The 19,521-nt window shown below is 62.5% G+C and overlaps 1 protein-coding gene across 9 annotated transcripts in view; it reads right to left on the reverse strand.

Annotated features, from left to right (window-relative positions):
• Window positions 1-57: 57 nt before the first annotated feature.
• MROH1 (maestro heat like repeat family member 1) overlaps window positions 58-19,521 on the reverse strand; it is a 68,423-nt gene continuing 48,959 nt past the window's right edge. For 2 of the 9 annotated variants that reach the window (XM_059902354.1, XM_059902355.1), the window contains 16 exons: window positions 19,291-19,395; window positions 17,197-17,332; window positions 16,972-17,084; window positions 15,745-15,897; window positions 9,849-10,003; window positions 6,673-6,838; window positions 5,864-6,060; window positions 2,961-3,098; window positions 2,480-2,594; window positions 2,018-2,164; window positions 1,640-1,828; window positions 1,308-1,463; window positions 1,095-1,229; window positions 917-1,019; window positions 782-847; window positions 58-336 (listed from right to left, as the gene is read on the reverse strand). In XM_059902354.1, coding sequence (XP_059758337.1) covers window positions 251-336; window positions 782-847; window positions 917-1,019; window positions 1,095-1,229; window positions 1,308-1,463; window positions 1,640-1,828; window positions 2,018-2,164; window positions 2,480-2,594; window positions 2,961-3,098; window positions 5,864-6,060; window positions 6,673-6,838; window positions 9,849-10,003; window positions 15,745-15,897; window positions 16,972-17,084; window positions 17,197-17,332; window positions 19,291-19,395 — 2,160 coding nt within the window. In that variant the 3' untranslated portion in view covers window positions 58-250. Of the gene's footprint in view, window positions 337-781; window positions 848-916; window positions 1,020-1,094; window positions 1,230-1,307; window positions 1,464-1,639; window positions 1,829-2,017; window positions 2,165-2,479; window positions 2,595-2,960; window positions 3,099-5,863; window positions 6,061-6,672; window positions 6,839-9,024; window positions 9,102-9,848; window positions 10,004-15,744; window positions 15,898-16,971; window positions 17,085-17,196; window positions 17,356-19,290; window positions 19,396-19,521 lie in introns of those variants that run through there. The other 7 variants (XM_059902356.1, XM_059902358.1, XM_059902357.1 and 4 more) reach the window with 7 other exon arrangements.

A 19,521-nucleotide genomic window follows, 5' to 3' on the forward strand; every position in this document is an offset into this window, starting at 1 on the left:
ACGGGGGAGGGGGCCTGCTGACCTGCCCAGAAGGAGAGGCCACGTCATGGCGGCACCTGCTGAGCAGCAAATGGCTTTATTGGGAAGGGGGGGACAGCGACTTGCCCACCCTCGTGGCCCCAGCCCTCCCTTGCTGTGTGGGCCCGGGGGCTCCCCTCGGGCAGGGGGCTCCTTAGGGCCCCATCTCAGAGGTTCGGTTCGGGCCAGCGAGGCCGGTATTGCGTGTAGGGGCAGCGGTGCCACGGGAGCCTCAGGCGAACTTCACCAGGCGGCCCAGAGTCTCAGCAGCTTTCACGCGCACCGCGGGGGCCGGGTCCTTGAGCAGGAGCTGGAGCGCTGGGGGACAGGGAGCCGCTGCTGGGGGCTCCTCTGCGGCCCTCTGAGAACTAAAAGTCTGAGCCCGTGGTCCCGCCCACACCCCGCTAGCAGCTGCGGCTAAGGCTGAACCCCCCTTTCTTGGCGCGCTGAGCCTGGGGGCCAGGACCCCGAGGCTCACACCCCACCCTGTGCGTGGGGGCCGCCCGCCCACCGCCCTCGTAAGACAGGCCTCTGCCGGGAGGGCTCAGGAGCCAACGGAAAGATAGTTTTTCCTTTTTTAGTGTTTTTTAAGCTCTTTTGGAACAGTTAAGAAGTTTCCGTGAATTACTAGAGACGATGAGGTCACCAGTGACAGGGAAAAAATCCTTGAAATCCAGGAAAATCACTTAGTCCCCCCGGTGCCCACAGGGTCAGCGCGGCCCAGCGCGCCGTGGGGGGCGGGGCCCCCAGGACTGGGGCTCACCCGCCAGGAGCTGCTCCAGGTCCACCTGCGGCCGGCGCTCAGCCTCCACGTGCAGCACCAGGAACCCTGTGGGGGCGGGGCCGGGGTCAGGGTCTGCGTGGCGGGCAGCGGGAGGGGGGCCCAGGGCCGCCTCACCTGTGAGCATGGGGGCCGCAGCGCGGATGTCCTCCCAGCTGCTCTTGAAGTAGAACAGGCTGGTGCTCAGCAGGCGGCCCAGCAGGTCGGGGAAGTGGTGCATCTGCAAGAGGCCCTCAGTCTCAGGGCCCGCCCCAGCCCTGCCGCCCCGCCCCTGCCCTGCCGCCCCGCCCCTCACCAGGTGCTTGCAGGTGGTGTTGAGGAACTCTCCGAAGTGCAGGCCCCGGCCCTCCTGCAGGTGCTTCTGGAAGATGGCTGCCAGCTCCTCACACTCCAGGTTGGGGCCGCACATGCGCAAGGCGAACCTGCAGGCCTGCAGGGCACAGGCTGAGCTCTGAGTCCCTGAGTGAGTGAGTCTGGCCCGGCCTGCCCATCCCCCCTGGCTACTCACAGCAGCCACTGGGGGCTGGGGGTCCTGCAGGTGCAGCAGCAGGGGTGCCAGCCCGCCAACAACCTGCTCCAGGAAGACATCCTCGCAGTCCCCCTGGCAGGCTTTGTTGAGGTGCCCGAAGAGGCGGATGGACGCAGAACGGAACTCCATCTTTTCCTGGGGCGGGGTGGTGGGCAGCAGGTGTCACCCCATGGGGCCCTCCCCAGAACTGCCCATCCGTCGACCCAGGGGCCCGGCCCCGAGGGTGCGGTGGTGACACGGCTCGCGGGGCTTGGAGAGGAAAGGGCAGGAGCCAGGCTGGCATGGCCAGGGGCGGGGCTGGCGGGGCCTACGCTGTCGAAGAAGGGCCGGATGCGGATGGCAACGTGCAGCAGCACCGCGCGCAGGTCCCAGGCCTCCACCAGGTCCAGCAGCCTCGCGAGGCCCACCATGGCCTCCAGGGCCACCAGGCTGTGCGGGTCATCACCGTCGTCCAGCCCACCGATCATGGCCGTCAGGAGTTGGGGGCCATGGGCCCGTACCTGGGGATGCCACACACACCTGTGTGCCCAGGTCATGCCGTGGAATGGCCCAGCCCCCCACCCTCCCGGTGCCATCTCCATGCCCATGCCCACCGCCTGCACCGTGTCCACCTGGGTCTCCTCACTGGCTGCAGCTCTGCTGTCTCTCTCCCGGGGACAGGGCCCCAGAGGGCTTGGCCAGCCCCTCACCTTATCCGGGGAGCCCGAGGCAATGTTGGCCAGGCCCCGGAGTACCAGCCTTCGCACACGGGCGCACGTGTCCTTCTGCCGCGCCAGCAGGTTGTCCAGCAGGGACTCCAGGAGCATCAGGTCGTTCACCATGTTGCTGCTAAGCAGCTGGGGGCAGAGGTGCTCTGACTACCCTTGCCCCACTAACCCCAGGCTCGCCCCGCCCCCTCCCCTCCACTGCACTGGGCAGCCCTCCCAGTCGCAGGTCACTCTGAGGAGTGGGCGTGGCAAAGGCCAGCTGAGGCCTGTATGCCAAGCCTGGGCTCCTGGCCTCCCCGGAACTCCTGACCCAGCCCCACCCTGGCCCCCGCTGCCATGGCCTGGGGCAGGTTTCCCAGGGGGAGGCCTGAGCCTGCCTGTGGGGGAGGGCTCCCCGCTGCCCCGCCAGGCCCCTATGCGTGATCCAGAGCACGTGGCTCCTACCTCGGCCAGGAAGGCTGTGGAGCTGACCCTCTGGATCTCGTACACACTGCTCTGTGTGGCGAAGAGCGCCTTCATCATCAGGGGCAGCCGGGGGCCCGCGAACTTGGCCATGGCGCTGGGAAGGAGGCTACACTGGGCAGGGCTGGGGCCTCAGGCCTTCCCCGAGCACCTCCCACTCCCATGTGGACCTGGGGGCACTTCTGCCTCCCAACCTGCACTGTCTGTGCCCTCCAGCCCGTGAGCCCCCCACCCGGCTGCCGGGCCCTGCACGTCCTCCCCCTCCAGATGTGCCCCTCCCAGCCCGCCGCGCCTGGAGACCACAGCTGCCTTCACGGCCTCCCCGCTGCCCCCACGCACCTGCTCCTCATGCTGGGCCCCTCCCAGGTGCCACTGGGGGCCCCCGGATGGTACCTGAACGGGACCTGGCCTGTTAGAGCCCAGCCAGCACCAGAGCTGGGGTGCGCGGGCCCGGCCTGCTCACCTGGCCAGCCGGGTGACCCCCTCCTCGTGCCCGGCCGAGGTCCTGAGCAGCTGCCAGCCCCCCTCCAGCTCCACGTGTTGCACCACATCGTCGTTGCCGCCGCGGAGCAGCACGGCCTGCAGCGCTTCCACTGCGGAGCTGCGGAGACACGGGTGCGGCTGTGGCTGGCAGGGCTCCCAGCTCCGCGCCCCACACGCGCAGACACGCACGCGTGCATACACACACACACCCCCACACCCCTCCCTCTGTGCTGTCGGCAGACACGTCCCGGGACTACCCAGCCTGCTCCCTACCAGCAACATCCTATGGGGCGCAGGCTCTGGGCTCTCCCCTCCCCCTCATCTGGGCACCACTGTGGACCCTCTGGTCTCAGGCAGACTGCTCCTGTCTCCCCAACCCCCATGAGGGGCAGTTGGGGGCTCTGCAGGTAGTGTCCCCAAGGCCCTCTGGAGCAGGCAAGGCCCTCAGATTAATTTTAGGATAACAATCAGCTGCTCTTTACACCTGCCTTAAAGACCTTCATTTAATTAAAAAAAAAAAAAAACACGAAAAAGAAAATGGAGAAAACCCTTCATAAAAATGAACTCAAAAGGCAAATCAGGATCTGACTCCTGCCTGGGCCAGGCAGCTCTGTCTGCCACGCCCAGCTGGCCCTCTCTCCTGTAGGAGGGGCCCAAGGAGGCAGAAACCAGCTGGAATTGCGCGTCCGGCCTCCTCATTTGATGAACCCTTCCCCAGCTCAGGCAGAGGGTGCGGGGCTGCCAGTGAGCAGGCAGCAGGGGCAGGACCCCACAGACAGGACTGGGGACAGCAGTGCTGGCCCAGCCTGGACCTGGCAGAGACTCACACCACAGCCTGCGGCCCGGAGAGACAGCACATCAGGGTCCCCAGGGCGTCCTCAGCCCCCACCCCTGTGCTGATCCCCTCTCCTGACATCGACCGCCTCACATGTCAGGCCCCGCGTGGGCCCTCAGACGTGAGTGCGCGTCAATGTAGGAGCCGTCCCTGGGGCTCCTGGCCCAAGGGCACGTGCCCACCCCCAGGGCAGTGCGCTGGACCCTCCACGGGGCTGTCAGGCGTCAGCTGCACGGGGTCTTCCCGTGACCTCGATGGCTCAGTGCAGGGGGCAGCCGGGGGCCTAGGCGCTTGGAGCGTGAGGGCCAGGTCTTGCCAACTGCACAGTACAGGCCTCACATCTGGGGAGGGGCGGGGTGAGCGTGGGGGAATCTGACGTGCTTTTGGAGGCCCCGTGACTGGTCCTGGTCCAGGGGTCCTGGCAGCCCAGGAAGCAGATGCTGGTAGACTCCCCCGAGCCCAGCAGTATGCACACAACCCACTGCCCCCACCTCGGCCCAGCTCCATCCTCATGGTCATCCCGGGGTGGAATGAGGGCTGTGGGGATGTCCCTGGTGGGGGGGGGGGGCGGGGTCTGGTGTCCACGACAGCTGGACAAGCTCCCTGGCTGTGTGTCCACAGACTATACCCAGCTGGGTCCCGGCCCCAGGGAAGACACTAGAAGGTGGCTCCCACTGTCACAGGAGCTCTGCAATCCCAGCGGAGGCCCAGACACTGGGGGGCCCCTGGATGTGGGGCGCCCACACCGACCGCAGGCACAGAAAACCATTCCAGCCATGCGGTCACCGGGCAGATGCCCACGGTGCCCGCCAAGGAGTCCCGCACGGTGTGGGCAGGGCTGGGCCACAGCTAGGGCCCAGCAGCTCTGCCCCTGGCTCCACACCCTGCTCCAGGCCTCAAGGCCCAAAAGAGGTGCCACCTGGCTACAGCGAACGGGCAGTGGTGAGGGGCAGGTCTGGCCGAGGAGCAGGTCGACAATTCAGATGAGGTGCCTCCCCTGCCTGTTCGCCCTACTGCCCAGGCTTTCTGGGGGTGTGGCGTTTGCAAGGGTCTGACTTGCTGGCTAGTGGCCTCCGTCAGAGCCGAGGCCTGTGCCCGGCACTGCACACATCCCGGCTCATGGGTGGCCCCCCCCCAGAACCCCTGGTTGGGCCATGGTGCTGTAGGCCCCACAGCTCAGACCACGGCGCTGGAGCCGGTGTGCTAGGCCCGGGGTTGCTTGGGCCACGTCCGCTGGGCCGTTCACATTTCCACCGGGTCTGCGCAGTCAGGCCAGGCCTGACACACGGCCTTCGCTGGAGTGGACGCGTCAGTTCTGCGGTGGGGCGGCCCCGCAGTGGGGCGGGGCAAGCTGACTGTCCCTCGGGTGTCCCCAGCCAGACACTGGGGAAGGGCGGGGAGGTGGCCAGGCCGACAGCCACTCAGGCTCCAGTGGCCCTGGGGCGTCAGCTTCCTCTGCTCATCCTGTGGCCCCAGACAGCTGTCTGGAGCCCTGAAGAGCCACCAGGGGGACCAGGAATGTCCCCAGGAGCGGAAACAGCTCCACCCCGCCGTCCCCAGGCTCCTGCCCCAGGACCCAGGGCCCCAAACCCCAACGAGAGGCAAGGGGAAGGTGCCCGCATAGGCCAGTGGCACCAAGGGCCTGGCTCTGAGCCAACCCGGCATCACCCGTGTGGCAGCTGGGCCCTCCCCAACAGGGCTGGGGGCCGGGGCCAACCCAGGTGAGAGGCCGCTCAGGGGAGGCAGGGAGGCTGCTGCAGAGCTTCTGTCCGAAGGTGGGGGGCCCCAGTCAAGCGTAGGAGGAGCCGGAACTTGGAGCCGAAGACTGAGACCGCGGACACAGAGCGGCTCACGCAGGCCCTGCTGTGCCCAAGCATTCCTCACGCTCCGCCCTCCCAAAGAAGGCGCAGTTCGCGACCCGTCTGATGTCCCCAGGAAGCCCCGCCCCGACTGTCCCTATCCCTCCTGCAGCCCAGGGAAGCTGCACTCCCAGCAGGGACAGCTGCCCACAGACGAGGGTGCCAGGGGCGCAGGTGGGGCCCGCTTACCTGCAGGGCTCGAGGCTCCGCGAGGCCAGGCCTGAGCTGGCGCTCTTCCTCTCCTTGGCCTGCAGGTTCCTGGGCAGCTGGACACCCACGGTGCAGCTGACCCGCAGCAGGAGCGCTGCAAACAGCTGGGGGTAGAGCTCCAGCACCGCCGGCCCAGACGCCGGGGCAGACGCGACCTCGTACAGCGCACAGGTGGCCTGGGGACGGTGCCACCTCAGCCTCAGCCCTCCCCGCCCCGGGCCAGGTCTAACGAGGCCGGCCACAGCGAAGGCTGGACCCTGCACCCCAGCACCCAAACTAGCCTGAAGCCCCACTTCCTTAGCAGGTACCCCATGTCCCCAGAGGTCTTGGGCCCTGGGAGGAGGAGGAGGCGCCTGAGGGGCGGCCGGGTGGGCGGGACGAGGAGCTCAGCCCTGCCCAGCTTGGTCCTCGGGGGCAGGAGGCAGGCCCAGGGCAGTGTGGCCGCCGGGGGACGGGCTCCCAGCATCTGCTCTCGGTGCTTTAGCGGGAGGAGGAGGAAACTCTCACAGCTGCTTTACTGTGGAAACGTTGCCAAGCTGGGTTTATTTTTTTTCCGCAGGATGAAACAGAGTGCGCTCCCTTGGGGACCAACACCTGCGGGGCCTTTACAAGCCTGGGCTCCAAGCTCGCCTGCTCCGGTGCCCCAGTCAGCCGCCAGGTGCCTGCGGGGTGCCACCCAGGCCCCCCGAGGGGCCCTCCTGCAGCGGCCACGCGGCCCCTTACCAGCCTCCTGGACCAGCAGGGGGAAGGGAGGACGGGCCAGGCGTGCCGCCCTACAGCCCACTCACCGCAAGGGGCGGCAGGGTGGCCACGCGGTCAGGTGCGCTGCTCAGCAGGAAGGCCCGGCTCTCCTTGAACGGCACGTCCCTGCTCATCTTCTCCAGGAGCAGCCCCAGGACCTGTGTGGCGAGGCCGGGCTCCACGGCCAGCGCCCTCCACAGGGTGCAGGTGTGGCTGGAGCGGGGCAGGAGGATGGTCACCCCGAGGCCACTGCCGGCCCCTGTCGTGCCACCAGCCTCAGCTCCAGCCAGGCCACGAGTGGCACCCTGACCTCAGACCCGAACTCACCCCTTCCTCTGACCCAGTGGCCTGTAATCAGGCGGCCCGGGGGTGAGCAGAGCTGGCAATAAAGGGCAGAAGATCTCACTGGTACGGGGGCAGGGAGAGGAGGCGTCCCCTGGGCGCTGCCAGAAGCAGACACTGGGCTTCCTTAGAGGGGGCAGCGCCACCCCAGGCCTCGGGGGCACCTACAAGTCACTTTTCCCGCAATGAGCAGCACGTGGCCAAGGCAGGCAGGCATGTGAGCGAGGCCAGGCGGAGGCTGCAGGAGGCCCGAGCAGCCTGCAGACCCCGGGTGCTCAGACACGGGGAGGCGGCTGTGCGTCACACGTTTACAGAGAGAAGTGACAGCCTCCAGATAGCTAACCGGACCCAGAAATTCTAAAAATGGAGCACATTTGGAAGCCGACCAACAGCCCTTTAGAAATGAGACACCGGGACGTCCCTGGCGGCCCAGTGGCCAAGACTCCGTGCTCCCAACGCAGGGGGCCCGGGGTCGATCCCTGGTCGGGGGACTAGATCCCACATGCTACGTGGTGTGGCCAAAAAGACAAAAAAAAAAAAAGAATTGAGACACCTAACCCTGCACTCAGTGACATATTTGGCACCAGCCTGGATACAGCAGGAGAGAGAAACAATGAACTGGAAGATAAACGGAGGGAGTTACCCAGAACCCAGCAGAGAACAATCACGGCGGAAATTCAGAACCAGACATGTAGGGGGTGGGACGAAAAGGTCTGGCAGACATTCGAGAGAGTGTCTGAAGAGGAGGGCTGAAAACCGGTCAGAGCTGATGACAGACACCAGCTCACAGGCTCAGGAAGCCCGGCAGCCGCCTGGCGGGATGAGGAATGGACACCCACGCCCCCCACCCCCCAAAGGTGCAGAGCGCCATAGACAAGGGGCGCCTGGTGCATGTCCCGCGCGACCTCGGCACCACCTGGACTCACAGGAGCCAGAAAAGGACACGTCCTCTTACTCAGACTCCAAGAAAGCATGCGCCCAGCTCGAGTCCCAGACTCTGGCAAACAACCTCCGAGAAGGACAGCTGAATAAATGCGTGTTCAGACGCACAGAAGTGGGGCTTGTCGCCCCCAGGAGCCGCATGGGGCTCTGGAGGGTGCATTCCAGTGGGAGGGCGCCAGGGCCCTTCGCCGCCTGGTCTGTGCACACCAGGCAGCTCTGCTGTGACGCGGCGACGGCAGCCACGGGCATGGACGAGGAAACGAAGGTGTGCTCGCTCCCGGAACGCCGCCACGGACACGGACATTCCAGTTGCATATGACTTTCCGGACATGAAATATAATTCTTTTGACTTTTCCCCAACCGTTTATAAGTGTAAAGCCCATCGTTGGCTCAGAGGCAAGCGGGTGGTGGGCAGATTCGGCCCTGGCCGCACTGTGCCCGCCCCGCCCTGACGACCCCGCTCCTATGAACACGCAAAGCGCTGGCACAGCAGGAGAGGAGGGGCAGCAGCGCCCGGCGCCCCGAGGACAGCAAAAGCAGCAGGAGAAAGTCCTGAGGGCGCCACTGCCACCACGTTCAAGATCAGGCAAAGCACACCTCTGGCAACAGCCGTCAGACGGTGGCGACCTTTCAGGGAGTTTCGACCGAGCGGGCACGGAGCCTAGCGGGGGCTGGATGCCTGCCCCGTCTCCCTCTGCGCGCGGCTGAGGCCCCCAGGGCCTGCGGCAGTGTGCGTGCTCCTCTGCGTGAGCTGCACCCGTGAAAGGCAGGGACGCAGAGCCGAGGGGCGGGTGCGTGGGCAGACACACTGCCTGCACAGAGCAGCCGTGACAATGACGGGCAGGGCGGGGGGCCGCCCCTGCAGAGGCCTGCACTGCCCAGGGACGCTGTGCCCACGCGGTCGTTCTCAGGGCCACCGTTGGAGAACACAGAGTGTGCAACTTCCAAACTAATTGATTGGAAGATGAAATTGTGAAAAAGACCCTGTCAATCTAAAAAGGACAATGAAGAAGATAAAAAAAAAGACCCAGAGAAGACAAAAAATAAGACAGTGGGTTTAACCCCAACTACGTCAGCAACCAAGAGCGTCTATTTACCCTGGAAAAGGAACACACCTAAACTGCGAGGGCAAAGAAAGGCTGACAGTGACGGGCCAGGAGAGGCGACGGCGGCAAACGCTGACAGACGTGACCTGGGGAGAAGCCGCACACGTTGGAAGCGGGGACCCCGAGCGGCGCCGGCATCTAAGTGAGAGCAGAGCAGGCCGCGCGAGCCCGCGTCTTGACGGCAGGTGCAGGCGCGTCCGGCCACTCGGGCCGTGGCCACGGGGAAGGGCTGTGGTGCCTCCCCGCACGGGGGCCTCCAGGAGGCCATGGGTGCCGGCCTCCACCCGGGCCGTGGACAGCAAAGGCAGGAGCAGCGGGCCCTGAGCTCTGGAAGCGCTGGGGCCACAGCAACGGCCACCGAGGGGAGGGGACCCCAGGGGCTGCGGTGCACAGACAGGGCCGGGCACAGGCCCTGGCGCGGAGAAGTCCCGCCCTGAGAGCCCGAGGTTGGCAACTTGAGGGTCACTGATGGCAGCTCAGGGGCTGGGGTGCAAGTGTGGGACGGATCAGAGCTCCCATACGTTGCCCCGCCCCTGGCAACCACGCATCCCCCCTTCCCCCCACGAATCTCCCCCACCCAGGAGGGGGCCTGGCCCCAGGGGTCTGCTCACAGATGATGGTGGACGCCCTCCAGAGAACCAGCCCTGAGGACTGGCCAGCACAGCCCATGAGAGTGAGCCTGTCTCCACCCAGTCTGGGGCCGGGGTCTCCAGGCTCCCACGCAGAGGGGCTGGGGCCCGTGAACACCACACCAGGGTGGGAGTGACCCCGGAACGTGGAGCTCAGGTGGCTGGAGCCCCGTCCACCCCCGCAGGCTAGTGGGCACCACGTACCTGTCAAAGGGCAGGGGGCTTCCCAGAAGGCTGGACACCACGGCGGCGTGGTGCCGGGCCGCCAGGACGTACACGCTGTGCTGTGCGGCCTGCAGGACGTGCTCCCCGCGGGTCTCCTGCAGCTTGGAGCGCAGCACGCTCACGATCTCGGGCACCTGCGGGCGGGCAAGCAGCCGCGGTGAGGCCTGCAGCGGGGACACACCCACACCAGGGGCCAGTCCCCCATGGCCAGGGCGCAGGGGCCCCGGGGAGGCTGGCTGGCCGAGGGGAGGGGAGGCAAGTCCTGTGAGATCAGAGCTCCCTGCTGCCGGCGCCCGATGGAGAGCAGGAGCCCAGAGCCCTCGGGGCCGAGGGAGGCAATCCCACATTCCACACGGGAAGTGACAGGGACCCAAGAGGGGCCTGCTGGGAGGAGGCGCTGAGACACACACAGGCGTGTGCAGGGCAGGGCGGGAGGGGAAGGCCACCGGGGTGCGCGCTGAGGCTGACAGGGGGACCCAGCCTGTCCCTGGAGGCAGGACACACGCGGGCTGCGCTGCTCCCACACCACCTCCCGTGCAGTGTGCTGGAACAGGGACAGGGGCGTGGAGCCCTGTGCCCAGACTGAGGCCACGGCTGGGCTGGGAGAGGGCCGGCAGCCTCAGGCAGGCTTCATGGGCTGCAGCTGCTGCAGAGGCCGCAGACGGGCAACCAGGGCACGGTCGCCATCGTGGGCCCCGCGCCACGGGGGTGCCGCCCACCACGGTGTGGGCTGCGCAGCTGGGAAGCACCCTGGTGCAAGGTGAAAGCTGACGACAGAGCACTGGACACGGCCCCAGGGACACGGTCCCCGGGACGGGCAGCTGGCAGTCCGTGGGCTCCGCCAACCCTGGGCTCCTGGGCAGGGCTGGTGAGGAACCCGCCCGGGGGCCTGGGCCGCAGGAGCAGCGGGAGGGACCGGTGCGGGGGCACGGGGCGTGGCGCCCGGCAGGGGAGGCGGCGCTGCATGTCCAGTGCTGCCTGGGCCTCAGGGAGAGGCACTGCCGCCGCCATTTCTCAAAGGACTTGTAAGCATAATGAGGCTGTTTTCTTTTTATGACCTCGAGTCCAGAAGGTTGATAGCCCAACTCACAGGCATCCGCACCTCCTTCTAAAGACCTGAACCTCTTTGCTTTGCCCCCGCCCGCCTGCCCAGACCCTCGGCCGGCCCAGCTGCGTCTCCCTGACAAGACAGGCCGCCACGCTAAATAGCCTCCCCGTGTTCCTGCCTGGGGACCTGGGCGGGAAGGTGGTGCTTTGCTGGAGCAGCCTTCACAGCCGCTGGGCCAGTGCCGCCCGTTAGCCGTGGGCGCAGCGACGTTCGCAGACAGACGCGCTGGGACCTTCCAGGCCACGGCTGCCACTGAAACGGGGCGAGGGGCACGGCTCCTCTCCAGGCTCCTGGGCTTTCTTGGCCACAAGGGGCACTGGTCCCCTGAAGGTGTGCAGGCCTGGCGGACTCAGGCACTTGTGTGCCTCCTGCACAGACGCGGGTGAGAGCGGCCTTCCTGCGGAAGCCTGTCCCCGTCACCCCAGGTTCTCAGGTGCATTGGACCATAGTGGCCCGTAGATATGCTTCATCGTATGTCGAATCTCTTATGTATATGTTTTCCCCTTTCTCACTTTGCTTTCTTGGATGTTGGTTCTCTTTCTGTGGCTTGTCTTGGCAGAGCTTTATTCCTAATTGTTTCACTGGGCTTATCTATCTTCTTCTCTAATGTCGTCTTTGCTGTTGCATATTCTTTTCTTTTCAGCAGCTGTACCCGTTGGCGCCTGTGAGCAGCTTGAATCTGCTTCTGGCGAACCGTGATGGCAGCGCCCAGGTGCTCCGGCGTGGCGGGCTCTGGGGCTGCATCGGCACCGGGTTCTAGGCTTCCCAGGACTGGTGAGCCGGGGCCACACCCTAGGCCTGCAGGGCTGCTCCAGACTTACCTTCACCAGCCCTGCTCCCGCGCCTCTTGGTGGCAAGCCCCGCGGGGGCCCTTTAACCTTCCCTCACACCTGGTCTAGACTGTTTCCTCACAATAGCCTCACGGAGCTATAATTGCGCACCACGTACTTCGCCCATTTTAAGTGTACAAGTCAGTGGTTTTTCGTATATTCACAGCGTTGTGCAGCCATCAATTTTAGAATATTTCCATCACCTGAAAAGAAACCTCATTTCCACGAGCAGTCACTCCCCAGTTCCCCCGCCCCACCCCTGGCAACCACGAATCCACTTTCTGTGTCTGGATTTGCCTCTTCTGAACATTTCAGAGAAATGGAATCACACTCTACGGGGCCTTTTGTGACCAGTTTCTTTCACTTTGCCAAGTGTTTTCCAGGCTCCTCCATGCTGCGGCAGGAATCAGCCCGTCACTCCTTCCTGCTGCTGAGTAGTGCTTCACTGAACGGACAGATCCAGCTACTAACTGATGGGCGTCTGCGTTGTTGCCATGGTTGGGCTGCCAGGCGCGTGTCCGTACAGGTTCCCATGGGCATGGGCCCGCCTCTCCCGGGTACACGCCTAGGAGTGGAACTGCTGGGTTGGGCGGCGCCTCTGTGTTTACCGCCTGCCGGGCGTCTCTGCAGCAGCGGCTTCACTTCCCATGCCCGCTGTTTATTGAGAGGGCTCTGGTCTTTCCCGGCATGCCCGTCCCGCCCTCCACCTGACCAGCCTGGCTTTGCTGGCAGAGGGGCTCGGCCCGGTCACGGGTCACTTGCTAGGACCACGTTTTCTGATTTAGTGTCAGACAAACTCAAAGTCCAACAGTGTCCGGGTGTCTCTAGGGGGTCCCCCTGCCAGGCTCTCAGGGTAGGAAAGAAAACGGTGGCCCGCCACGGCCCCCATGGGTACTGATGCCAGTGGCCATGTCACATGAGACAGAGGTGGCACGTTGCAGACAGGCTGAAGGTGTGAGTCAGGAACACAGCACCTGGGGTGGGTGTGCTGAGTGTGTCTGGGAGCCTGAGCCAGGAGGAGACAGCCCAGCAGCTCCCTGAGAGGCCAGCAGCAGGCTCGGTGTGCTGGGCCCAGGGAGAGGCACCTGGATTTATCAAGGACGGGTGGGACCCGAAACTATTAAGGAACTCCTGGAAGAAAACAGGGGGAAATCTTCAGGACATTAGGCTTGGCAATGATTTCTTGGATGTGACACCCAAAGCACAGGCAACAAAAGCAAACACAGGCATGTGGAACTATATCAAACTTTAAAACTTTTATGCATCAAAGGACACAGTCAAGAGTGTGAAAAGACAACCTATGGAATGGGAAAAATATCTGCAAATCATATATCCGATAATGGGTTAATATCCAGAATATATAAAGAACTCCTACAATTCAACAACAACAAAAAAATCAAATAACCTGATTTAAAAATGGGCAAAGGACGCAAACTTCTCCAAAGAAGACATACAAATGGCCAACAAGCATATCAAAAGATGCTCAACGACACTAATTACGTGGGAAGTGCAAGTCAAAACCAACATGACATACCACCTCACACCCATCAGGGTGGCTACTATAAAAAAAAAGGTATTTAAAGGAAACCATGATTAGAGAAACAGAATACAAGTTAACATAGAGACACTTGATATACAAAAATATTAAATGAAAGAATATTACCAATATTAATAATTATAGAGGTCTGTTAATTTCCTCTTTTAGCTAATTAAAATAATATGCCATATTGTACTTCTGAGGCTTAGGGGAAAATGTCCATTCCTGAAGAACTTTCATTATGTAAAATATATATATATATATATATACACACATATAAAACATTAAAAAAAAGAAAACAGGTATTAACAAGTACTGGTGAGGATGTGGAGAAATTGGAACCCCTGTGTGCTGTTGGTGGAAACGTAAACTGGTGCAGCCACTAAGGAAAACAGTATGGCAGTTCCTCAAAAAATTCAAAATAGAACTACCATATGATCCTGCAAATCCACTTCTGGGTATTTACCCAAAAGAAAACAGGATCTTGAAGAGATATGTATTACACCCATGTTCATAGCAGCATTATTCACAGTAGCCAAGAGGTGAAAGCAACCCAAGTGTCCATCCACAGATGAAAAAGCAAACAAAATGTGCCGTGTGTATACACACACCAGAACCACCAGTGGCCACTGCCTGCGGCCTGGTCTGTCCCCTCCCCCCACACAGAGCCACCAGGGCACCTTTCTACCACTCCAATCTGACCTGGAAGCCCCACTGAATGCAAAATAAGATCCAAACCTTGGCGCATCAAACCCCGACTAGGACTCACTGCTGTGCCCTGCGCCTCCCTCCTCCTTCCCCAGCCCCCTTCCACTCCCAGGAGGAGTGGCCACGATGGCACATGTTCCCCTCCAGGCACCACACCACACACTGCTGCCTTGGCATGCGGCTCCTCCGCCGGCAACTCCTGCCCCTCCCACCCTCCCTGGGATGATATTTGTGATATATCCATCCAATACAGGACCTGTATCCAGAATATACAAAGTACTTCTGCAAATCAATGAGAAAAGCACAGACAATCCAGAAGAAAAATGGGTAAGACTGGGGTCCTCACAGAAGAGGACGTCTGAATAGCCAGGAAATGTGCAAAAGTGTTCCACTTCATAAGCCACCAGAGAAACGCAAACAAAACTCGACCATGAAGCCGTTACACACCCACTGGAAAGGACAGAAACGGCGTTGGCAGGGGCGTGGCATGCGGGAGCTGCAGGCGGTGCTGGTGGGAGCTGAACGGCCTGGAGCGCCATCTGACAGCCCTGGGACAGCTGCACGGGGGCCTCTCCTGCAGGCCCCAGTCGCTCTCCTGGGTGTGTCTCCAACCAAAATGTACCCTCAGGTCCGAAGGACCCGCACTCTGGCAGCACTCTCGCTGCTCAGAGTGGGAGCTCCCCAAGCGCTCACGGAGGTGGGTGGGTGAGTGACGTGGCCCTCACAGCGGGAAGGAGCAGTGCTCGGGCCAGGCCAGGAGACGCGCCGGCTCACAGGCTGCCGCCATGCGGGGCAGACACGCGGCCGCTCTACGTAAGGTGCGTGCCGAGGCGCGCTCTGTGCTGCAGGGCGTCTGCGGGGTATAAGGGACTCTGGAGTCGGAAGGCCCTTTGCTCCTGCCTGTGCGAGCCCCCAAGGCCGTGCGCTTAGGACAAACCCCCTTTTTTACTGCTATGCTTCACTTTAATGGGGAGCTTAACTCTCCCTCTAGGCACATGGGACCCTACCTGCCAGGCCATCGGCTCTCCAGGATTCACGGACACGCATTCTAGAAATCCCCTGACCCTTGGAGCCTGCCTCAGACCTACACCTACGAGGACCTGGGCACGTCTGTCACGGTGGCTGCCGATGCATGTCTGGGAACTACGTGGACAGCCACGTGAGCTCACGGCCAGGAGGACTCAGAGGCGATAGGCAAGGCAGCACCCGAGTGTCCCGGGCACCTCTGCTCTGGGCCAGACCCGCCACGGAACCCTCTGTGCAGGCACCTGGGGACCCTCTGGACCTGCGTCTTCACCAGCAATGTGACCAGGGAGCTCAGCCAGTGCTGGCTCGGTGCCAAGTGATAGCCCCTGGCACTGGCATTTCCCTCTCAATTGCCTTTTCTACTCTTAAGTTCTCAGCAGTTACTTTCACTTAATTCTGTCTTCAAAGAGAAGAGAAAGATTTGTCCAAATCAGGCCCACAGGGAAAAGGAGCGGAACACTGAGGGCCAAACCTCAACGGAGCAGGTGTTGGGGGTGAGGGAGTGGGGTGGGGCGCCCCAAGTTACCCAGCCCCGCCCACCCACACTCTTGGCCTGTCCCAGACAAGACCACGCCCACACCCGGCCCCTGACGAGCCCCGCCCCGGCCCTGGCCACGCCCATGCCCGACCCCTGCCAATCCCCGCCCCAGCCTCGCCCGGCCCCACCTTCTCCAGGAGCACGTTGGCCCGCTCCTTCAGCAGGCAGTTGATTATCACTGTAGCGGCTCGGGAGCAGTTCTTGTCGGGGTCTCCCAGGCCCTCAAACAGGGTTAGCAAGAGGCTGATGAGTTGATCTGGCGGGAGGCGCTTGCCAATAATCTAGGAGGACAGTTGCGTCAGGAAGACTGAGAGCACAGGGTCAGCACACCTTCCAGGCGTAACATCCCAGGGGCTCGAGTTTCCGGGGAAGGGCTGACAACATTTCCGCCTCTCAAATCCCTCCTCCAGCCTTTCCCACCCTCTTGCAAGCCCTGTAAGACTTCGGGAGCTCCTGCCGGTGCAAGGGTGGGGTGGCCCATGCACAGGAGCCCCCATCCCCAGACTGAAGCCTGGCCGGGTCCAGGAGGCAGCCTCCAGGGCCTCCAGGCCCAGGCCCCTGGAAGGGGGGTTCCTGGGCAGCTGCAGGGCCCAGGTCAGTGTGCCCTCCCTGAGGCTCCTCCTGCCCAGTGGGGTGGGCTGGGAGTGGCCCTGGTGGTGCAGCCTCTCTAGAACTCTCCAGAATACAGAGAGTCAAGGGCAGATGGTGGCATGTTCTACCCTGGACGGCCTGGCCACCAAGACTCTATGGACCCTCAGCTCCCCCTGCAGCCCCTGTCCCTCCCTCCACATGAAAGAGCAACCAGAAGTTAAAGCAGATAAACTTTGTACAAAGAAGAAATAAAAGTGCTTGAATATCCAAGAAGTCTGATCCCAAACATAAAGTTCCGCTCTGCCCGGACTCGCCCAGGGCGGGGTCTTTGCTTCCCAGTGTCTGAGCCCGCCACCCCCCACCCCCAACAAAGGGCCCTGTTGACCCCCTTCCCTTCCTTCTTCGGCAGGAGAGAAAGCCTCCTGACCCCTGAGGGCCATTTCCAGTCACCAAATGGAACAACAGCACCGCCCTGGCTTGGGGGCTCACGGGGTGGGCTAGGGGCAGCTTTCTCAACCCTTTGGAGCCAGGAGCTGAGCTCCCGCCCACACCCTCCCCGCTGGGCCTCAGAGGGAGGGGGGAACCCAGCAAGCACAGGAGGGGGCGGGAGGCGGTGCTGACACCGAACTCTCTGAGTGAGACCCGTCCCGTGCCCAGCCCGGCCCGGCACCCGTGGAGCCCGTGGGGGACAGGAGGTGCTGCAGAGGCCCTCTGGGCCCTGACGGTGCGGCCCCTCCTTCCCTCGCAGAGGCCCTGGCAGGTACCTGGGCTACGCTGTGGCAGGTGTGGAAGAGGATGGAGGGCTCAGGGTGCCCCAGGCCGTCTCTGAGGGCGAGGAGCTGCTCAACCGCATCGTCCCGGTAATCGCGGGAGAAGCCTGCAGAGGCGGGAGGGAGCGCAGGGCTTGGGGGAGGCCTCCCCGGCCTCCGGAGGCCCCGACTCTGCTCCCTCACCACACCCCCTGCACCTCTGCCCAGCCAGGGGCTCACCCTCGTAGCCCAGCTGGAGGTAGAGCAGGGAGTAGACACAGCTCACAGCCTCCTGGCGGGTGGCAGGCCGTAGGTCCGCGCACCGTGGGGAGAAGAGGCCGAGCAGGAGGCCCAGGTTGTGGAAGGGCACCAGGGCCTGGAGAGGCAGATGTGCGGGTGCTGTAGGGGCACGGGGGGCAGATGGCCAGAGATGGGGGCTGGAGCTCAGGAGATGCTGCGGTGGGCAGGTGCCACCTGCACCCAGATATGGGCAGGGGTGTGACCAGAAGGGCAGCCCCTGTCCATCCCTTTGGCCAGCATGGCCCCTTGTCAAGCTCCTCCTCCTGCATGGCGACCCTCACCCTCCAAGTGCGGGTCCCCAAGAGGGGAGGAGGGCTGGGCGAGTAGGTGTGTGCAGGCAGAGGGACGGTCAGGCTCTGCTGCCTCAGCAGACACATGGGAAGTCCCCGCCCCAGAAGGCAAACCCCCGCCCCAGAAGGCAAACCCCCCATCAGGTAAGGGGGCTGCTGCATGAGACCCCTCTCCTCCTAATTGGGTCCTGGTCCCATCTTTCAGAGCCTTTTCTGCTCTCCTCAAATACTAAGCCTTCCCGACCCTGCTCTTAGCAAAGGGCCTTGCTTCCTACGCCCTGGACACGGGGACGTCAACTACCGCCCCCGCCATCACACAGCCCTCGGCCTTCGTGGCTCCACCAGCAGGCTGTCAGCCCCCCACACGAGAGGCCTCCCCAGGGAAGCACCCTGCCCCGCCCCTGTCCTGCACAGGCTCCTCAAGGACGTGTAAGGCTCCCAGGCTGCTGGGAGTCACCAGAGGGGACTTCCGGAAGGCGGGAAGGCGGGAGCGTCGGACAGAGGACCACCAGCTGCTGTTCCTCTTAGTGAGGGCAGAGCTCTGTCTCATCACAAACAAACGTGAACTCTGGTTGGACCAGGGTTACATGAAAAACAGGCCACAGGAGAACCTGGGTGGGAAAAGCCGTCTAAGCGAGCAAACAAACAGATGCTTCTGGAACACGACGAAAAATAAATACTGCCAACCAAATCAAACATCGCGCTTAAGAGTGAGACCGTAAAGGCTTGGGGCTGCCGCCAGCTTTCACCTTCCTGCTAACGGCAGCACGAACTAACATGCATCAATATCGGGAGAGAAAGGCCAAACTCGCGGCATTTGTAAACTATGATGACTGTATCTGAAGAGCACAGAGAATTAATCAAAAATTCATTAGAAATAACAACGGAATCTTATAAACTACCCAGTTCCTTAATACCCAATAATCCATAGTTTTCCTGCCTACCAGCAATAAGCAAATTATTAAATACAGTGGGAGAAAAAGTCACGCTGACAACAGCAACAGAACCTGTGACCCAGAACCTGCTTCTGAGGGACCCAGAGGGACCTGGATGGAAAGGCCCATTATTAAAAGATGTTACTGCTCAACACACGAAAATGTGGGGTGCATGCCCCCATAAAGCCGTGCTGGGAGCATTTGAGGACTGTGTCCAATCTACCCTAAAACCACCTGATTAATGGCCTTGAAAGAACTGTGAAATTCTGAAAACGTGAAAAGGAGCTGCTTACTCTTAGCAAATATTAAAATGCATAATAACTGCGCGGTTCTTGGACCAAGCTCCTTCCCACCCACTCCAACCACCGAATAATACTTGCGTTTTCCGCAGCATTTCGTGGGTTCAGGTCCCCCTGCCTTTGCCCAAACTGCTGCTTCTGCCGCGAACGCCCTCCTTTTCTCCTTTCACACCCAGGTCCCCGTCACCCTTTCCCTCCTCTGGGGAGCACATCATGCGTTAGTCCCGGCCCATGCTCCCGCTCCCAAGGATGAGGGTGCCCATCGGATCGACACAAAGGCCAGCCCTGAGGACAATTCCTGGCCCTCATGGTCCTCCGTCCACGGCCCAGAAAGAGGACGGTGGCACTCGCTGGGATGCGGGATGAGCCCAGGCAGCAGCTGGGCGAAGGGCAGAGAGCGTGCTGGCACTCAGAGACGCAAGGGCCCCAGGCAGTGGTGCCCAAGCCGAGGGGCCAGGAATGGGGACAGGGCAAGGGAGTGGCCATGCGGGTCGCCACCTGGGTACTCACGCTGATGTGCAGGTGCTTCAGGAAGTACTGCAGCAGGCAGGCGCTCAGGCCAAGCGCCCGCACCCGCTCGTGGCCCCTCGGGGACTTGATCCATGGGCTCAGGTGCTGGGGAAGAGGGGGGCTTCATATAGGTGCCCTGCCTACAGCCACCCTTCTGGGTGTGGGGGCCAGTGTGCCAGGTCAGAGCAAGCCCCCTGTGCAGTGCACCCTGCCCCGTCACTCCGTCCTGCT

Source organism: Balaenoptera ricei, chromosome 17 (assembly GCF_028023285.1).
Source record: "Balaenoptera ricei isolate mBalRic1 chromosome 17, mBalRic1.hap2, whole genome shotgun sequence".
Classification (NCBI taxonomy): Eukaryota; Metazoa; Chordata; class Mammalia; order Artiodactyla; family Balaenopteridae; genus Balaenoptera; species Balaenoptera ricei.